Here is a 22,395-nt window from a genome sequence, read left to right as displayed (position 1 = left end):
TGTAAATATATTTTTGAGATTTGAAAATATATACAAATACTGAAAAGTCAAGTATGCGGAGGCTATTTTATTTATTTTTTTGAAAAAAAATACTGAAATCAAATATTATGTATATTTAAAGACACAACATTGTGTTATATGTGACTGAGCATATTACTTAAAATTATTAGTTAACAAATTTCATATTTTTCCCCTTTACATTCCAATTTTTTTCTTACATTTTCACTGTTGTTGAAAGCTGCAAAATGGCCCCCGGGCCACTCTTTGGACACCCCTGTAAAGTAGCATTTAAATACATAGCCTTTGAAACATGTCATTCAAATACTGATATAAAGTAAATAGCCCTTTACAAAATTATCTAGTAATAAATAGATATTTTATACATTTTTCTGGCATAAGGCTAAGAAAAGCTGTAAAACATGTTTTTGTTTTTTTTAACTGTGTCTTTATCTTACATAAGCAAGACAAACCTTTTTGATGATCAAAATGTATTTAAAAACATGTAGATGACTTACTTAGCATCAATAAATAGATAGTTATATAAAAGTTATATAAACATTCAGTCTGCGGGCTGCAAAATGGCACCCGGGACGCTCTTTGGACACCCCTGTAGTAGCATTTAAATACATAGCCTTTGAAACATGTCATACACATACTGATATAAAGTAAATAGCCCTTTACAAAGTTATCTAGTAATAAATAGATATTTTATTAATTTTTCTGGCATAAGGCTAAGAAAAGCTGTAAAACATGTTTTTGTTTTTTAACTGTGTCTTTATCTTACATAAACATGACACACCTTTTAGATGATGAAAATGTATTTAAAAACATGTAGATGACTTACTTAGCATCAATAAATAGATGTAATATGCTCCGAGGCGTTGTGGTTATGTCATATTGCACAGCCTCCTGCTGCTGCGACCTTTCACCTACTTCTCTCACACTGACAGTCGACAGTTGTGTTTACGGACGCCGAGGAAACACCAGGAAATCTAAACACAGGTAGCAAAATGAGTCGTGTTCTCTGCTTTTTTTCCCCCTACAGCTCCAAAATATAAATGGATACACAAAAAAAAAAAAAAAAAAAAGAAGCTTAGTAGCGAAAGTGCCGATAAGAACCGAGGATGTGTTGTTGATATTGTTTAGCTAGCTCCTGTAACACGTGAACGGCGTCGCTTGGTATTTGTTCGATAAATGTTTATATGGGTTTAATAGGAAATATGTCGTAGTTATCGATATAAAACAGTCGGTTTATATTAGTAGACGGATATATTGTCCAAACACGGTCGTCTACGTCCTTGTGTTTTGTGTGCTTGTAAATCAAATGCACCCGCTTGAAGTGATGTCACGGCTGGTAAAATGATACTGGAGCTGATATTGGTAGTTGAGTATCAATCCATTCATGTTTTCTATAAAAGGGCATAAAGTGTTGAAATGGAATATTTGAAAGAAAATGTTGCTTATATTTATTATCTTACTTAGCTTGAGTTAGTTGGGGTGTGAGTTCAAACTGTTAAGTTAAAATCATGTATTGCAATGTGGGTTATTACATCACAGCACATCATAGCAAGCCCTGGGTATGTCGATGCAAATTAGGGATGTAACGATAAACCGTCGTAATGATAACCGTGTTGGAACCCCTGACGGTTAGTGGTACCGTTTTGAATTTGAAAAAAACGTGACTGATAACGGCACTTTGATAAACTTGTACCCTAGATACCAATTACCAAAATTATTTCGATACTTTTCGGTACTTTTCTAGATAAAGGGGACCACAAAAAAATTTCATTATTGGCTTTATTTTAACAAAAAAATCTTACGGTACATTAAACATATTATTGCAAGTTTGTCCTTAAATAAAATAGTGAACATACAAAACAACTTGTCTTTTATTAGTAAGTAAGCAAACAAAGGCTCCTAATTTAGTCTCCTGACTTATGCAATAACATATTGTGTCATTTTCCATTCTATTATTTTGTCAAAATTAAGGACAAGTGGCAGAAAATTAATTATTAATCCACTTGTTAATTTAATGTTAATATCTGCTTACTTTCTCTTTTAACATGTTCTATCTACACTTCTGTTAAAATGTAATAATCATGTATTCTTCTGTCGTTTGATACTTTACATTAGTTTTGGATGATGCCACAAATTTGGGTATCAATCCGATACCAAGTCGTTACAGGATCATACATTGGTCATATTCAAAGTCCTCATGTGTCCAGGGACATATTTCCTGAGTTTATAAACATAATGTAAATTTTTTTAAAAACTAAAGAAGATGTTGTAATGCCAAAAAATATCGACGTAATCATAGTAGTATCGACTAGATATGCTGCTGTACTTAGTATCATTCCAATGGATGTTAGGTGTAGATCCACCAATGGTGTTTGTTTACATTTTGACGCTGGTGAGCTACGGTGTGTAGTGAAGCATGTTTAGCTATTCCTCGTCCTGCAGGGATGATACTTGTAAGAAACTTACTTTATTTGTCGCCACGGAGGCGAGAATTAGGGTATGGCGGACTGGTACTTTTCAGAGGCGGTATAGTAGCGAATATGAGTCATTAGTATCACGGTTCTATACTAATACCGATACCGTACAACCCTACTTGTCACTACCCAATTCGGCCCGGAAGACCCGATCGGTAAGACGGCACTTCCTGTCAGCTTGTTTTACGGTTTTCTGTACATGTCTGCTATTCACCGATGTCTGCCATACCAACGCTACTGAGCATGCTCACAAATGCAAAAAATTCAAATATTTGCACCAAACAAAATACTAATAGAAAGGAGCTGCCTTGTAGTAGTGATTTTAAATTACGTTACTTTCATTGATTCTACTGACCACTGAGCGTGTAGACCAGGGGTCTGCAACCAAAAACGTTGAAAGAGCAATATTGGACCAAAAATACAAAAAACAAATCTGTCTGGAGCCGCAATAAATGAAAAGCTGTTTATAAGTCTTGTAATGAAGGCAACACATGATGTAAGTGTCTATCTTAGCTATACTAGCCTACTATCAAAATGACTATGTGTCGCAGGCTGAAGCAAATCTTTGTTGACAGAAATGTTGAAATGTAATATTTATTCTACACATTTTTACAACATTAGAAAACATGAGTAAATCAGAGGCTACTCAGAAGGTGAGATAACTCCTTGGAATTACTGGCTTTTAATGGCCAAAGGTATAGATGTGTGTGTTCAAGTTAAAGGAAATGGCAGGCTGTCTTCTTTTAATAGATTTATTACAATCTTTGGCAAGCTGTGTAATTTTTGCTGTGGTCTGGAACAACATGGCACAAAAACTGAAATGCAGTCAATATTACATACAGATAATGTGTCATGACACATGGAAATATAAATTATATACAAAGAGGATGAAAGTAAAGGATATTAAATAAGCTCAGATGTACCTACAATTAAGGCATAATGATGCAATATGTACATACAGCTAGCCTAAATAGCATGTTAGCATTGATTAGCTTGCAGTCACAAAATATGCCTGATTAGCACTCCAACGAGTCAATAACATCAACAAAGCGCACCTTTTTGCTTTCACGCACAGCATAAAACATTTGATGGACAAAATGAAACATAGAAAGAGTGGAAGATTTTACATGTAAACAAACTGTTGCGTCACAGTCCACACTATGGTGAGTTCAAGAACCGCTGAAATTAGTAGGACAAAACGATGTTCACCAAATGCTCTCACCAGTGCAGCAAACACACACACATATTAAACAGTGGGCTTTCTAATAATTGGGAAGGTTTGTGGCATGTTTGTCGTCAAACAAACACACTAAAACAAAAAAAGATGTTTTCCCCCCATGTTTTTCCATTTTCAATGTTTTAAAAAAAATGCTCCAGGGCGGCACTAAAGAGCGCATGCGGCTTAAGAGCCGCAATTTGCTGACCCCTGGTGTAGACAAATACAGTGTGAGGAAATTCACATTGACGCAAACAATGTTTTAGCTTACATTTTGTTGCAATCACTGTTTTACACTGCTAGTAGATTTTTTCGATGAAGCGGCGAAATTCGACAGTATTAATTTTGAAACCGTACAGATAGGTACAGAACTTAACTGTTGTGCTTCTCTGTTGTTGCTTCTCAGGCACGCAAGTTGGGGTGAAACGGCCAATTCATAAATTGACAGTGTTGATACTAAGGGTAGTATTATTGTATGATTCGTATTAAAGTGATTACATAGATATTTTTAGTTTCCCAAAATCTTATTTTGTCTTTTGTTTTCGGTAATGTTAACAAACTCGGAATAATCCCCTGGACACATGACAACTTTGAGGGTAAACACCAAAGGATTTAAATGAGCCATAGATAGTTCTTGCTTCTGTTTAGCTATTGTTTTAATTTAAACAAACAATTGTAAGACAAAAGGAATGAGTGGAAAAGTCGTGTTGACATTGTTACACGTCAATAGTATTCAACATAAATGAGTAAAATAAAATTTAAGTCAATACATGTGATTGGTATAGGCCAATTTCACTCATGGATGGTCTAAATCAGGGGTGCCCAAACTACGGCCCGCGGGCCGGATACGGCCCCCCAGCGTCCAAAATCCGGCCCGCGGGAAGTCCCAAGTAAAAAAAAAAAAAAAAAATTTTTTTTTTTAAATTTATTTATTTTATTTTTTTTAATTTGTCCTTACTAGTCCATTTTCTACCGTCTCTTAGCCACTCAGGCAAATCATATTGTCTAAAAATGCATTTTACCATCGATAACGTGACATGCAGCAAGTGCGCTCTTTAAGTCAATTAGTGCGCGAGGAATATATATGTATGAATACATTATATATATATATATATATATGTATATATACACACATATAGACACAAATACATATATACACATATACATATATATATACATATATACACATATATACACATGTACATATATAGATACATATATACACATATACATATATATATACATGGACAAATACATATACATAGACATATACATATATACACACACATATATACACATTTACATATACATATATACACACACACACATTTACATAATATATATATATATATATACATATATAGCGCGGCCCCCAGCCAAATTGTTTTACCCCAATGCGGCCCCGGAGTCAAAAAGTTTGGGGACCCCTGGTCTAAATCCACAACATAAAGCCCTGATTGAAATGGATATGTGTGAATGTTTTTTTTATGAGGTTTTTTTTAAAAAAATCGCACTTTTGGGAAAGTGCGCTCCTGTGGAAAGAAACTTTATAACGTTTAAATTCAAGTTAAATAATTATTATATAACACTTGGAAATAATACATTTTCACCTTGCCTCTTTAAAGAATCGGAATCGTTAGGAACCGGAATCAGTCAGATTTAAATAACGCCCAACCTTACTCAAGGAGAGCTGTCTTTGTCGTCCTCCTCCCACGCGCCCTTTTTCGGGGTCATAGTTGAGTGGACTCGGGGTGTCTATGTCCAGCGTTTTCTCTGCCTCGTTTTGGCTTTCACTTTCTGTTGGCTTTGTGCCATTTTCTTTGGTACTGAATGATTTCATGTGAACAATTTCATTGGTCTACTGTGTCTCGTTTGGAAATTTCATTGGTCTAAAATTGGCGGCTTGTGAAGCTTGTGAACTTGGAAAAAATCCATATAATAGCCACAGCATTGTATAAAGTGTGGAGAAAAAGTAGCAGCACTTACAGTTACTCAAAGCGCTTTGAGTACCTTGAAGGTAGAAAAGCGCTATACAAGTATAACCCATGTATCATTTATTTATCATTTATAGTTACACATGCAGAAAATAATGTTAAATACCTTTTATTGAAAACTCTTGTTTGGCGAGGAGGTGAAGGTAAAAGCTTTGCGGAAAACACCGTCCTAATTTTCTACGAATTCTGTCTTGAATTCCATAATGTTGATCCAAGTTCTACGCTGTCAACTTTCTTTGGCCCCATGGTCGCTAATTTGGTAACCATACTTAATTCAAAAAGTGCAGAGTCACCGTGGGATTCTTTGTCTGGACACTCGGTTCCTCGGAATGATACGCCGGCAGACGGACTAGTTTGTTACGCGCAATATTTGGCCGCTCAATAACCAATCACTTCACCATAAAAGTAGGTGACAGTGTCATCACCAGGAAATATGAGGTCACCTACCTAGGTTCCATTCTAGAGGCTAACCTTTCCTGTGATAAAATGGCAACCAAGGTAATCAAAAAGGTTAACCAACGAACAAGATTTCTCTACAGAATTTCCTCTCTGGTCAACAAAAGCACCTTGAGGATTCTGGCGGGAACTCTCGTTCAACCCTTTTTCGATTACGCATGCACCTCCTGGTACCCTAGCACCTCCAAAACCCTCAAATCTAAACTCCAAACATCTCAGAACAAGCTAGTCAGGTTACTTCTAGACCTCCACCCCAGATCCCACCTCACTCCTACCCACTTCTCTAAAGTGGGCTGGCTCAAGGTGGAGGACAGAGTTAAACAACTTGCACTGAGCCTAGTCTATAAAATCCGCTACACCTCCCTGATACCGAAGTACATGTCAAACTACTTCCTTAACGTAAATGACCGCCATAACCACAACACCAGGGGGTGCTCCACTAACCACGTTAAACCCAGATTCCGAACTAACAAAGGTCTTAACTCATTCTCTTTCTATGCCACATCAATGTGGAATGCGCTCCCAACAGGTATAAAAGAAAGGGCATCTCTATCCTCCTTCAAAACCGCAATAAAAGTTCACCTCCAGGCAGCTACAACCCTAAACTAACACCTTCCCCGGATTGCTAATAATCAAATGTAAACAATCAAATGCAGATTCTTTTTCTTATGCCTTCTGATCTCTCTCTCTCTCTCTCTCTCTCTCTCTCTCTCTCTCTATGTCCACTACTTGATGTCCATATCCCCCCCCCACCCCACCCCCCCTCCACACTCCTGATTGTAAATAATGTAAATAATTCAATGTGATTATCTTGTGTGATGACTGTATTATGATGATAGTATATATGATAGTATATATCTGTATCATGAATCAATTTAAGTGGACCCCGACTTAAACAAGTTGAAAAACTTATTCGGGTGTTACCATTTAGTGGTCAATTGTACGGAATATGTACTTCACTGTGCAACCTACTAATAAAAGTCTCAATCAATCAATCAAAAAAGACGGTATATGAAAACCGGGGCAATATATTGGCGGAAATTCCTATCGAAAAGTGTGGCGTGCAAAAACAAAGGTAGAATGACATACGCGTAGGTTTTTGTAGTATAAAGCAGAAGGTAACTTTTGAATTATGCCGGATGAATACTCATTTGAAGCAAAAGTTTTAAACAAGGCCATTCAACAGGTAGGTTGCAATCACTTGACCTAGAGGTACATCTGGGCACTTCCGGGTTTCAGGCGATGGTCTAAGCCCCATTAGGCAACTGTTTATTTACCTGAATCAGTGCATATTTAGGCATGTTTTGAGAGGTTTAGAGGCTAATACAAGAGTGGTCATGAAAAAATGTTTTAAATGGGATGCAGTGGATTTTTATAGAAAAAAATGTAACTATTTATCTCCAATAGGTTACTGATACCTCACTTTACTTGACACCCGTGGTTTTTAGAGAAGAAAATATTAGAGGCACATCATGTCTTTACATCAAAGGGGTCCACAAATAAGGCATTAATCCGTGAAAGACAAAGTCGGATTTATTCCTGCATCGGTAAGTAACGTATTCATTTGATTGACATAACGAGTGCCGTGCTGCTGTGATCGTGACATTATTCAGAAAAAGGGTACGTTTGTTTGCAGTTGATTTCCTGCTACAAATATTAGTCTTATTTACAATTCATGTCTGCAGTTTTTTTATGGTGTGATGGTCATATTTTATCTCAACATTTAGTTATAGATGTCCCTGTTGTTCAGCAGTGTTTGCTAGCGATATCAAGAGTCAGTATATGCTGTTGAGCCTACGACCGATTTATTCATCTAGTTTATTATTACTATTAAGGATATCATCTTGATGATAACAAATATCACCAAAGATGCTACTATGTCATACTTGCCAACCCTACCGTTTTTAGCGGGAGAATCCCGATATTCAGCGCCTCTCCCGACAACCTCCCGGCAGAGATTTTCTCCCGACAAACTCCCGGTATTCAGCCGGAGCTGGAGGCCACGCCCCCTCCAGCTCAATGCGGACCTGAGACTGAGTGGGGACAGCCTGTTCTCACGTCCGCTTTCCCACAAAATAAACAGCTTGCCTGCCCAAAGACGTCATAACATCTAGAGCTTTTATAGAGTGCACAACTGCGCACACAACAAGGAGACGAAGCAGAAGAACGAGGAAATTACAGACATGGCGGCCGAAATGATATACTCATCATGAACGGAGAAGTTAAACAGGACAATACTGCCATCTAATGGATAGCCACTGGAACACTGAAATTCAAGTATTATTTTTTTTTTCTATGTAAATAAAATAAAAAATAAAATATATATATATAGCTACAATTCACTGAAAGTCAAGTATTTCATACATATATATATATATATATATATATATATATATATATATATATATATATATATATATATATATATATATATATATATATATATATATATATATATATATATATATATATATATGAAATACTCGAGTTGGTGAATTCTAGCTGTAAATAACCACGCCCCCCGCCCCAAACACCCCCACCCCCCCACCTCCCGATATTGGAGGTCTCAAGGTTGGCAAGTATGTATTATGTGGTCATCATGTACAATAAAATCACATGGCTTTCCTGCACAACAACTTAGCTTTTAGATAGAAAATACGGTGGATTAGACCAACAATCACTATATATATTACTCGGACTTACCATGACGTTAGTTCATTTGCACAAACAGGTCTTCATAGTTATATTTAGGCATAGCAACCACAAAAGAACACAAACTAATGTGATCTACTGTCCTTTCTTCACGTTTAGTTTTGCTCTCAAACACTACTAATATAGCAGATCATAAACTCGATTACGTCACAGAAAGTTTCTCTAACAAATCAAATGTTCGAACAAACATTTTGCAAAGTGATCACTGCAGACACAAGCATGGTCCGATTGTATTCCACAAGATGATAAAAGTGATATTTTTAAGAGCCATTTCCTTCTACGCACTTTAGTTTTTTCCCCGGGACTTTATTACCTTTACGAACCACTTTTGGGATTTTATGAAAGCTCTTTCCTGTCTCTCTATTTGAACGACTGGAACAGCCAAAACCAGAACAGCAATATGACATTTTATGCTTAAACTATACACTAACTCTAACTTGGTTTTAATGCTATGCTTAAGCTGCTTGGCCATCGTGTGAATCAAGCCACAAAGAAGAAAAACGGATATGACGTCACATGCAAGTTGATGCAACCCTCCTATATTTTAGTTTGCACAGGTCATCAAAAGTAATGTAACCTCTTTATCCAAATTGCACACATAAATTTGCATGAATGGCATGGGAGGAAGTGTTAATCAGAAGTTAAACATCAACCTGAGATTTATTATTTGTATATAGAAATTGCTTGTTGGTCCGCAGGAGTAACAAATGTTCAAACACAAAGAGAGTCCTGGTTCCAACGTGTTTATGTTTTCTGGCACCATCTGCGCTGCTGTCATCCAAAGAATAAGCCACAATTAATCAATTGTTGTGTGTTTTACGTTGAAACAAATGTATGAACTGCATCTGTGTCCTGTTGTCTAAACATTGCATTTCTGTTGAACTTCACAGTAGGCGGTCCTGCCTAATTTGGAAGAGACTCCTGGAAAAATGTTAAGAAACACATTGGCCCGGTTTGCCCGACCTGCCCTGCAGAGATGCACCTCTTCTATAGCTTGCCAGGTCGTAAGTTCCTGCAGACCAGAGAAGGTTCTCCATCCACCGCCTGCTTGTCCGACATTTGTGCAGCTTCGTGGACAGCAGACTTTGGGTTCAGCCTCCCTCTCAGTGGCCAGCCACTCTTTGAGACATGCCAGGGCGCTAGATGAAGAGCGGCTGGTGGAGGTTGAGTGGGAAGATGGAGGGCAAAGCGTGTACCCCTTCACATGGCTGAGAGACAACTGCCAGTGCTCCATGTGTACGCTGCAATCAGCTCAGGCCCGCAAACTCTTGATGTCCGACTTGGACATTCACACAGGCATCGATGTTGTGGAGGTTACCAATGACAACAAGGTATGCAAATCAAGTTGCTATAATATTTTCTATATATATACTTAAAACCAATATTTTGTGTCAGTTATTGCCCTTCAAAAAATATGATATTAGAAACTGCAATAATGCATTAAAATAAGTTGTATTACTACTAATCTTATGTATATTCAGGCATAGGGTTGAGCGCTATACCGGTACCACAGTTTTTTAGAAATAAATATATATTTTAGACAATACCGCCATACCGGTTTCTTTTGATCTGCCTTTGTTATGGCCGTTTGTAGCCGAGGGGGCGGGCAGGCACCGTGGTGTTCGGCGTGCGGGAAGAGTCTGCTGTGTGGCAAATGTTTTTTTAAATTTGAATGTATTTTACTGGCATAACTCAAGAAGTTCTATAGACTCCTCTGAGAGGTCTCATAGACAATAAAATAATATTTGAGTATCTCTCTGAATTGGCTATCCAAGACTAAAGAACTATCAAGGTAATGGACTTACCATGGTCAAGAGTTCTGAGTAACACATGGGGGGGAAACATGTCATAACAGCGCCATTACAAAGAAGGGCATCCTGTTCAGGGGTCATGTGGAGTCTGTTCTATACTGTTTAAGAACTTACACGATTGGTAAAAGTGAATTTGACTATTTGTTAGCAATTTGTTGAAATGTTTAGAATTGTATTGAATATATGTTTATACCATCTATTTGGCGTTGTATTCAGATTTTCTGAAATGCATAGATGCAGCCTAAATTTACACGTACAGATTAAGGACAATGCAGTGTAACAATTCTGCCAAAAGTGGCTTCTTTCAATAGAATAAAACCAATATGTTTCTTTATGTGTTCACAATTTACTGCATTGACATTTACTACTCTGGTACTAGTCTCTGGGATGTAGAAACATTGTCAAGCCGCTGTCATTAATCACAAATTCAAACAAGGACAAGTCTACATTTATTGAAAATACATATTTTGGACCTTTGGCACACACTTCCAAAACAATGCTTTGATGTACAGTATCTCTGTTTAACTGTATAGTTAGAACACTTAGGAGTGCGTTGCCGATAAATGCTAACGATTGAAAAAAGACTTAAACATCACGTTCTTCTATAGGTGTCAATTGTTTGGCCTGACCAGCACACCAGCACGTTTGAAGCAGAATGGCTGAAGAAACGCTGCTTTTCTCAAGAAGCCAGACAAACGGTGCAAGAGGAGCTCTTCTTCAATGGTGAGTTGTCTTATTTTTTTATTCATTCTTGAATCAGTCCGTCTTTGTTCGTGTTCAGCAATCCATCATTATTAAACTGAAGAGAATTGTTTTTGCTCCTACATAACTACAATCACTTTGTATATACCGTATTTTTCGGACTATAAATCGCAGTTTTTTTCGACTTATACTCAGGAGCGACTTATGTGTGAAATTATTAACACATTACCGTAAAATATCAAATAATATTATTTAGCTCAGGGGTAGGGAACCTATGGCTCCAGAGCCAGATGTGGCTCTTTTGATGACTGCATCTAGCTCTCAGATAAATCTTAGCTGACATTACTTAACAGGATAAGTACTGTATAATTCCGCTGGTAATCACAGTGTTAAAACTAACGTTCAAAATATAAAACATTCTCATGCATTTTAATCCATCCATCCGTTTTCTACCGCACCTGTTCAAGAAGTCGCGTTAAAGGTAAGAAGTATTTTATTTATTATTGGTTAGCTTCAGAATAACAATGTTATTAAAAAGAATGAGAGACTTATTATACTCTAAAAATGTTGGTCTTACTTAAAAATGCACGCATTTAGTTGTATTCAGTGTTAAAAAAAAATATTACATGGCTCTCACGGAAATACATTTTAAAATATTTGGCTTTCATGGCTCTCTCAGCCAAAAAGGTTCCCGACCCCTGATTTAGCTCATTCACGTAAGAGACTAGACGTATAAGATTTCATCGGATTTAGCGATTAGGAGTGACAGGTTGTTTGGTAAACGTATAGCATGTTCTATATATTATAGTTATTTGAAGGACTCTCACCATAATATGTTACGTTAACATACCAGGCACGTTCTCAGTTGGTTATTTATGCATCATATAACGTACACTTATTCAGCCTGTTGTTCACTATTCTTTATTTATTTTAAATTGCCTTTCAAATGTGTATTCTTGGTGTTGGGTTTTATCAAATAAATTTCCCCCAAAAATGCGACTTATACTCCGAAAAATACGGTATACATTTTCAACTGAGTGACCAGAAAATATATTCGCCAATTTACATTTACACACTACATTCACAAATGTGTCAATATTATCCAAACGACTTGTGCATTAGATTTAAATATGAGTAGTTTGCCTAGTTTGGTTTAAAGAGCAAGGAAGTCAGCAGCAAATGAAATGGTTGTCTGATTTCTGTTATCTCATTAGCGCTACATCACCAGACTTTGACCTGTATATGCAAGATGCTTAATTTGTCATTGCACTTAAAAAGTAAAACACAATTTGTTTACAATCCAATCAGCAGATGCCCTGTTATCATAGTTCTGAACAGGTAGATAACTTTGATGTCCTTAACGGAAAGAATCGCCAGGCACACAACCTCACAGTTCTGAATAGGTAGATAACTTTGATGTCCTTAACGGAAAGAATCGCCAGGCACACAACCTCACAGTTCTGAATAGGTAGATAACTTTGATGTCCTTAACAGAAAGAATCGCCAGGCACACAACCTCACAGTTCTGAATAGGTAGATAACTTTGATGTCCTTAACGGAAAGAATCGCCAGGCACACAACCTCACAGTTCTGAATAGGTAGATAACTTTGATGTCCTTAACAGAAAGAATCGCCAGGCACACAACCTCACAGTTCTGAATAGGTAGATAACTTTGATGTCCTTAACAGAAAGAATCGCCAGGCACAAAACCTCACAGTTCTGAATAGGTAGATAACTTTGATGTCCTTAACGGAAAGAATCATTAAGCACACGACCCTCCACTTCTCCCACGCGTCCATTGTGAATCCAACAGCAAACGTTCCGTCAGGACAGACAGATTCTCCGGAACCCGAGCTTCTCGTCGAGAAACCCTTGTCAATTGTGTTGAGAGTTCAGTTGATCGATTCCATGTTTTAGATTTGGAGAACAGTGCGGAGAGAGGCTCCAAAAAAAGTTGGAGCGAGATGGGGCGAAGAAGCAAAAGCAGGGGAAAGATAAGAGAGAGGGAAGGAAACTACTTTATTTGAGAGCAAGCAGGAAAAACAAGAAAATGTGGTTTGAGATTGTTTATGGAAAATTGTTGTTGCTCATACATTTACATCATTTCTGGAAGTAGCCACTATGTTACCCTAATATCCTAACCTAATGGGGTGGAAAAAAAAGATCTTAAAGGGCCTTAAATTAAACCAGGAAAAATGATTGGTTTTGGACTAAGTTTACAATGATCCATTTGGCTTTACAGTGTGCCAAACATAAAAAGAGAACATTCAGCTGTAAAACAAGGTCTTGGCACAATAGTGGAGCAGGGGTGGATTGCAGTTGGACTATTCCACATGAGGTCCTGGAGGACCCACAGGGTTGAGTGGCTCCTGCTCTGTCCCTGTGCCAGACTGATGACTGTATGTTTAGCTGTGCCTCTTCATTCGGAAGAAAACAGATCCCCCCTCGTTGCCTCCTCAAAGGAGTTTATGTTTTTATTAGTTTCATGTTTATTTGTGAGCCTGATTAAGCACAAGCTACTTGGCTGACCACACAGAGTGAACTTTTGTCCTTTGTGCGGGGGGTCTAGGCTCTCTTGACTGCTTTGAGTGTTGGACTACCGGCGTACTGTAAGCCAGGAGTGTTCCTCTTAGGGCGCAGTGACGTCCTCTTACGCTCATGGTTTAATGATTTCCTTCTCCATACTGTTGTTACTGGCATGTGCTCTTTATACCTTTCAGCGGAGAAAACATGCCCCCAAATCCTCAAAAGAGGGATAAATTAATTTTAACCAGCTTTTTTTAATAATCTCACTTTCCCCTTCTCTTTCACAGAAGCATAGTCCACAGTTTGAACTTATTTCCTCTTTTATACTTTGCCTTTATAGGCCCGAATGTGCTTATTAAAAATACTTAAGAACGAATATGCTCACTGCACGGGCCACTGTGAGGTCAATATGATAACTAGGCCTTTGAGAATTGTAGTCAGCGAGTACCATGTCTGGGAGAACTTTTTTCCCTCCTGCTACTGTTCTTGTGTCTACATACACTTAAGTAGGTGGCTCGGCTTTGAAATAGCTATTACTAGCAGAAAATTTGTAAAAAATAGTTACTGTTGAACAAAATATAAAAGTATAGAATCTTTATGGTTTGGTACATACCTCAGTACAGTGAGGAAACAAAATGCCAAGACATAAAACTAGGTGCCTTAGAGCTTTTTAATTTTTTTTTAAATAATGAAACATAATAAACTACATCTAATTCTCCAATAAATATAATTCTCAAACAAAAAAAATAAGAATATAGATGTAGCATACAGAAACAATTGTCGGCTACATGAGCCACACTGATATATTTTGTGCATTAAAGGCCTACTGAAACCCACTACTACCGACCACGCAGTCTGATAGTTTATATATCAATGATGAAATCTTAACATTGCAATACATGCCAATACGGCCGGGTTAACTTATAAAGTGCAATTTTAAATTTCCCGCGAAACTTCCGGTTGAAAACGTCTATGTATGATGACGTATGCGCGTGACGTCAATGGTTGAAACGGAAGTATTCGGACACCATTGTATCCAATACAAAAAGCCCTGTTTTCATCGCAAAATTCCACAGTATTCTGGATATCTGTGTTGGTGAATCTTTTGCAATTTGTTTAATGAACAATGAAGACTGCAAAGAAGAAAGCTGTAGGTGGGATCGGTGTATTAGCGGCTGGCTGCAGCAACACAACCAGGAGGACTTTGACTTGGATAGCAGACGCGCTATCCGACGCTAGCCGCCGACCGCATCGATGATCGGGTGAAGTCCTTCGTCCCTCCGTCGATCGCTGGAACGCAGGTGAGCACGGGTGTTGATGAGCAGATGAGGGCTGGCTGGCGTAGGTGGATAGCTAATGTTTTTAGCATAGCTCTCTGAGGTCCCGTAGCTAAGTTAGCTTCAATGGCGTCGTTAGCAACAGCATTGTTAAGCTTCGCCAGGCTGGAAAGCATAAACCGTGTAGTTACAGGTCCATGGTTTAATAGTATTGTTGATTTTCTGTCTATCCTTCCAGTCAGGGGTTTATTTCTTTTGTTTCTATCTGCAGTTAAGCCCGATGCTATCACGTTAGCTCCGTAGCTAAAGAGCTTCGCCGATGTATTGTCGTGGAGATAAAAGTCACTGTGAATGTCCATTTCGCGTTCTCGACTCTCATTTTCAAGAGGATATAGTATCCGAGGTGGTTTGAAATACAAATCCGTGACCCACAATAGAAAAAGGAGAAAGGGTGGAATCCAATGAACCCTTGTACCTAAGTTACGGTCAGAGCGAAAAAAGATACGTCCTGCACTGCACTCTAGTCCTTCACTCTCACGTTCCTCATCCACGAATCTTTCATCCTGGCTCAAATTAATGGGGTAATCGTTGCTTTCTCGGTCCGAATCGCTCTCGCTGCTGGTGTAAAAACAATGGGGAAATGTGAGGAGCCCTTCAACCTGTGACGTCACGCTACTTCCGGTACAGGCAAGGCTTTTTTTTATCAGCGACCAAAAGTTGCGAACTTTATCGTCGATGTTCTCTACTAAATCCTTTCAGCAAAAATATGGCAATATCGCGAAATGATCAAGTATGACACATAGAATGGATCTGCTATCCCCGTTTAAATAAAAAAAAATAATTTCAGTAGGCCTTTAAAGATGTGTTGTTAAAATGTTTATACTTTTATGAGCTATATTTATAGATGACAAAGTACATTAGCGTAAAATGTTATATAGCTCAATAACAGTGGAACCTCTATTTATGAACTTAATTAAATAAACAGGGTTTGTAAGTAGAAAAGTTTGTATATTGAAGCAAATTTCTCCAAAAGAAACAATGTAAACATGAATTGTGGGTTTCAGCCTTGACAAAAGTTCATATTTTAGTACAAGTTTGTATACTTTGAACACAGTATAAGGCGCTATATAGTACTGTATGTGATGGATCATCTTTCTATTTAGAACAAAGCCAAAACAACAACTATCTGAACTATTCTCATTTGCAGCCGGTCTACCTTTACATACACACACATTGTCACTAGCCTTGTGGTGCACTCACAGTTTAAAATCACAAAATTCCTTAACTCTAACAGCTATGTTACTACAATTAATAGGAATTAGAAAAAAAAATCAGCCCAAGTGCAGCTGAGATAGGCTCCGGCACCCTCCGCGACCCTGAAAAGGATAAGCAGTAGAAAATGGATGGATGGATACTTCACCTTGTTGGTTAATCTTCTTGGTGTGCAGCAGAAGAAAGAGGAAGTTGGAAGCAGTGTTGACAACGATGTGGATACTTCCTGAATGTTTCAAATCCCCGCATTGCTTGTCTATTTCCTTCATTTGGACTCATTAAACTAGCAAAACAAGAAAACTGTTGTATAAAGGCTTAAAAAACACTTAAAAGCACACAAAGTAGCAATCAGCACCGTAGCTAACAACAGACACAGACAAACACATGCATAAAGTGCAAAATAAATGGCAAAACCAAAAAACTGCCGTCTTTGAGGGCGAATCGTAAGTCATTATTGTGCAGTGTACATTTGCATCCCTATCATCACATAATAAACATAATCACAACATATTATTTGAATTAATGATTGTTTACATGAATTGTACAGCACATATTAAATTATATTTGGTATTATCATCAGGTTATTAGATCACATTCACCTCAAGAAATTCCATCCATTAATTTTTTTTCCAGTTATCAGGGTTCGGGTCACGGGTGCAGTTGTCTCAGCAGTTCTCTGGCCACCTATTCCAGTTCCGCCGGAGAGACACTGTGGATATATGCCAGCAAAGTGTAGAAATTTCCACCTAAAATACTGTAGTCGTTTACCACATTGAGGATGTTTTTGTTGACTTATAATGGCGTCTCATAAATATCTTCATATTTCCTAGAAGAAATATAGTCTATTTCTTGTTTCCATTATTTTTAAAGTTAGTTAAAGTTGGGTTTTAGTCTGAAATGATATGTAATGTGCTGGCATATGCAGGTCCTACAGCAGTACTAGGTAAAAAGAGGTCTGTCTTTGGACTCCCTTTTTTCTCTACCACATGGAAAACTGATTTAGAGCTAGGGTCAAGAAAAGATCTGCATGTTCTTCCAAAGCGCAAGCTCACCGTTTTCACTATTTCCTTCTCTGGGAATGAACAAATCCCAGAGCCTGCAGGTATGTCTTAGCTAGTATAAGAAGACTTACTGCTTTGTTTTCTGAACTGAGGAACTATAATAGACATGCTCTGGGCCACAGAGGCCCTGTTCCACTTCCAGTCCACATGTACTTGACGATTTAGAGCGTTGGCTTACAATTACAGTGGTACCTCATGATGAGAGTTTAACTTGTTCTGTGACGCAGTTTGTACCTTTCAAAATCAATTTAACCCATGCTTCACCCCCTCCAAAAACAGAACAACAAATTTAATACGCCTCATAAAAAAAGAAAAACAAAAATAATAAATATAGAATTAAAACCAATATAATGCACTACAAACAGCTACAGTAGTTTTATGAGGTAATATCTTTATAATGTACCTTGGAGAGCAGACTTCTGCAGTATCTTCTTGGAGCTGCTTCTCCATCAAACATACCATCAGCAACTTCTCGATATTTTTACGGATGAATGTCGTTTGGATATTACTTTAATGTCCTAGGCTGACGTTATCGACTAATTCTGCTTCAGTATGATGCAAACTATCAGTGCTACGCTCGAACTGCTTCGCCAAGCCAGCTATAGGCTTGGTCATGCTTTTTGATGATTCCTTTCTTTAAGGCTATGTCTACAATAAGCTGGATAACCCCTTAAACGAATAATTATTTAGCCTAAGCCCCCGTTTCAGCCACACTAAACCAGCGTTTAAGGCCCCCTTCCTCAGACACATTTTTACACGGGTAAGTGCGCCGTCTATTTCTTGAATCTCTGGCTCTTAGATTTGTATGGACTCATTGATTGTTTACAAACTGAGTTCAGTGAGGAAGTGACGTCGCAAAGATGGAGGCGAGTCATCCAGACATGCCCGTGTGAAAATCACACATGAATACCTTAAGAGAAGCAAACGGGCGATTGCAGCTATTTCGGATACAACACATCTCAGACGGCAACATAAACGGTTGAGCGACGGTTTTGGATAAGGCCTGGAAGAACGGCAGCCTGGTGGGAAATGTTTGTCAACGAGTGTGTTGTGCCAGCTGAACTGCAAGAGAACTTTCGAATGTCCAGGTCAGCTGTGATTCTACTTAGTGAAAAACTTTGTCCATTTGTCGAAGGAGAGACAACGACAGACTACGAAAAACAGCGTATACATTTGGACCGACAAAGCAGACTATTGCTAGTTATTGTCCGCAATGTATGTCGAGCGATTACTCAACGTCTAGTTTTGTACTCCATAACTATTGTGAAGCCATGAAGTGGTTGCGGCCGTCAAGTGCGACCCCCAATTTCAGCCTACAAGCACAGTGTCCTGAACCGATATCTATGAATGTTGTAAAATGTTCTTTATCACATTGTTTACTTTCACGTGTCCATTGAAGATATGATTCATGTATAATGGCTCAGGTGTGATTCACTACAATAGGGCTAGTCTAACAGCTGCTGATGGTGAGGCAAGCAAGGTTTACTATTAAAAAAAATGTGGCTATAGTCTACATTGAAACACAGGGTAAGGATACACTTCCACGATTAAAAGAAATATGGCAATAGTCTACATTGAAACACAGGGTAAGGATACACTTCCAGGTCATGCGTACTAGGTCGCGTTGCGCTGGCAGACGGAGGGGAGGAGGGGGTCTTAAAGGCCTACTGAAACCCACTACTACCGACCACGCAGTCTGATAGTTTGTATATCAATGATGAAATCTTAACATTGCAACACATGCCAATACGGCCGGGTTAACTTATAAAGTGCAATTTTAAATTTCCCGCGAAACTTCCGGTTGAAAACGTCTATGTATGATGACGTTTGCGCATGACGTCAATGGTTGAAACGGAAGTATTCGGACACATTGTATCTCAATACAAACAGCTCTGTTTTCATCGCAAAATTCCACAGTATTCTGGACATCTGTGTTGGTGAATATTTTGCAATTTGTTTAATGAACAATGGAGACTGCAAAGAAGAAAGCTGTAGGTGGGATCGGTGTATTAGCGGCTGGCTGCAGCAACACAACCAGGAGGACTTTGAGGATAGCAGACGCGCTATCCGACGCTAGCCGCCGACCGCATTGATGATCGGGTGAAGTCCTTCGTCGCGCCGTCGATCGCTGGAACGCAGGTGAGCACGGGTGTTGATGAGCAGATGAGGGCTGGCGTAGGTGGAGAGATAATGTTTTTATCATAGCTCTGACGAGGTCCCGTAGCTAAGTTAGCTTCAATGGCGTCGTTAGCAACAGCATTGCTAGGCTTCGACAGGCGGCACAGCATTAACCGTGTAGTTACAGGTCCAGTGTTTGGTTCGGTGTCTCCTGATAGTAGTATTGTTGATCTGCTGTCTATCCTTCCAGTCAGAGGCTTATTTCTTTTGTTTCTATCTGCATTTAAGCACGATGCTATCATGTTAGCTCCGTAGCTAAAGTGCTTCACCGATGTATTGTCGTGGAGATAAAAGTCACTGTGAATGTCCATTTCGCGTTCTCGACTCTCATTTTCAAGAGGATATAGTATCCGAGGTGGTTTAAAATACAAATCCATGATCCACAATAGAAAAAGGAGAGAGTGTGGAATCCAATGAGCCCTTGTACCTAAGTTACGGTCAGAGCGAAAAAAGATACGTCCTGCACTGCACTCTAGTTCTTCACTCTCACGTACCTCATCCACGAATCTTTCATCCTGGCTCAAATTAATGGGGTAATCGTCGCTTTCTCGGTCCGAATCGCTCTCGCTGCTGGTGTAAACAATGGGGAAATGTGAGGAGCCTTTCAACCTGTGACGTCACGCTACTTCCGGTACAGGCAAGACTTTTATTATCAGCGACCAAAAGTTGCGAACTTTATCGTCTATGTTCTCTACTAAATCCTTTCAGCAAAAATATGGCAATATCGCGAAATGATCAAGTATGACACATAGAATGGATCTGATATCCCCGTTTGACTAAAAAAAATTCATTTCAGTAGGCCTTTAAACGACCATTGTGTGTGTGTGTGTGGACACGGATAAGGTTAGGTGGGATTTACCCTGGATAACCTTAGCCGGCTTAGTGTAGAAGGGGCCTAAGTCAGTGAATATCATCCACTTTTTTCGTCGTTCAAACTAACTTTCTCGTTTCCCCTAGTTGGAAAAACAATGTCAATCTCTATCTGTAATCTAATGCTAGCGAGTAAGAAACTGGGTGTTTTGGTCTGATTTACGGTGTTCACAGTGGCATTCGCTACACCAACTGGCGGTGGGGAGGCTCATAACCTGAATTTTTGCTCGCAACCTAAAGCCTAACAATCAGTTGAGAGACCGCTCTTATCCCAAAAAACATGTGGTACCTCATAAGCCGAGGTACCACTGTATAGACAATTTTTAATTTTGTGTTAAAATGTTGTTTTTTTTGTCTTGTTTTTCTACAGAGACAACATTTAATATGCTTTTTGTTTTGAATCGTCTCATATATTTTCATACAAGTGTGAAGTGGTGACACAATTTAAGGAGTTTTGCGAGCCCAGGCCAGTGGGGGACAGGGGAACGAAGGGAAATTGCACCCAAATATGGCACAATTTGAATGGCCTACTGTAGTGTGAGTAGGAATGTTTACCGAGTACTGGTATTTTTTGGTACCGGTTCCTAATTAGGTCGGTCCATAAGGGCCGTGATGATTCTGTGCTAACAATACTGCTATCGGTATATTTTGTTTCAGATGACCAACATTATTATGACGCGCTGTCACATTATGTTCAGCTGCCACTGCTACACATTAAAATCAGCTTTGAATGATGACAATTACGTGAGCAAACCACACAAAAGTTTAAAACACAACAATATTTCCTCCTCAAACGTTCCTCAAAGTCACGCACGGTGTGTCAGTTTGAAGTGAACGCACTTTACTCACGAGTCACGACCGCGTTTTATCAACCGTCCTCCTCGCGATCCATTAAGCCACAGCCCAATATTAATACACTCATGAAAAATTGAAGTAATATAATAATCCATAAAGTTCCCTTGAAGCAAGATAGCATCCAATGTGATTGACAGGTCTGTGGTTGCCGTCTGACGTCACTCAATTGGGCTGCGTTGGCATGTCATTAAAAGACATCTTGCTTAAATGTGTTGCAGTTCAGTCTGTGCCTTGGCTACAAACTGGACGATGGAGCATTACACTTGCTCACTGTTTTATTTAAATAACACACACTATACACACACATATGTCGGTAGCTGTTAACATTAAGTGTGGCTTCCGGTTCGTCACTCAAATACACTATATTGCCAAAAGTATTTGGCCACCTGCCTTGACTCACATATGAACTTGAAGTGCCATCCCATTCTTAACCCATAGGGTTCAATATGATGTCGGTCCACATTTTGCAGCTTACAGCTTCAAGTCTTCTGGGAAGGCTGTCCACAAGGTTGTGGAGTGTGTTTATAGGAATTTTCGACCATCCTTCCGAAAGCGCATTGGTGTGGTCACACCGATGTTGGTCGAGAAGGCCTGGCTCTCAGTCTCCGTTCTAATTCATCCCAAAGGTGTTCTATTGGGTTCAGGTCAGGACTCTGTGCAGGCCAGTCAAGTTCATCCACACCAGACTGTCATCCATGTCTTTATGGACCTTGCTTTGTGCACTGGTGCACAGTCATGTTTGAAGAGGAAGGGACCCGCTCCAAACTGTTCCCACAAGGTTGGTAGCATGGAATTGTCCAAAATGCTTTGGTATCCTGGAGCATTTAAAGTTTCTTTCACTGGAACTAAAGGGCCAAGCCCAACTCCTGAAAAACAACCTCACACCATAATTCCTCTTCCACCAAATTTTACACTCGGCACAATGCAGTCCGAAATGTACCGTTCTTCTGGCAACCTCCAAACCCAGACTCG

The 22,395-nt window shown here is 38.9% G+C and overlaps 1 protein-coding gene across 1 annotated transcript in view; it reads left to right on the top strand.

Annotated features, from left to right (window-relative positions):
• The first annotated feature begins 928 nt into the window (after positions 1 to 928).
• bbox1 (butyrobetaine (gamma), 2-oxoglutarate dioxygenase (gamma-butyrobetaine hydroxylase) 1) overlaps positions 929 to 22,395 on the top strand; it is a 55,132-nt gene continuing 33,665 nt past the window's right edge. The window contains exons 1-3 of the mRNA XM_062033025.1: positions 929 to 1,002; positions 9,761 to 10,201; positions 11,290 to 11,404. Coding sequence (XP_061889009.1) covers positions 9,800 to 10,201; positions 11,290 to 11,404 — 517 coding nt within the window. The 5' untranslated portion in view covers positions 929 to 1,002; positions 9,761 to 9,799. The remainder of the gene's footprint in view (positions 1,003 to 9,760; positions 10,202 to 11,289; positions 11,405 to 22,395) is intronic.

The sequence above is a fragment of the Entelurus aequoreus genome, linkage group LG02, assembly GCF_033978785.1.
Source record: "Entelurus aequoreus isolate RoL-2023_Sb linkage group LG02, RoL_Eaeq_v1.1, whole genome shotgun sequence".
NCBI classification, from domain to species: domain Eukaryota; kingdom Metazoa; phylum Chordata; class Actinopteri; order Syngnathiformes; family Syngnathidae; genus Entelurus; species Entelurus aequoreus.
This window is presented reverse-complemented; position numbering and strand designations above follow the sequence as displayed.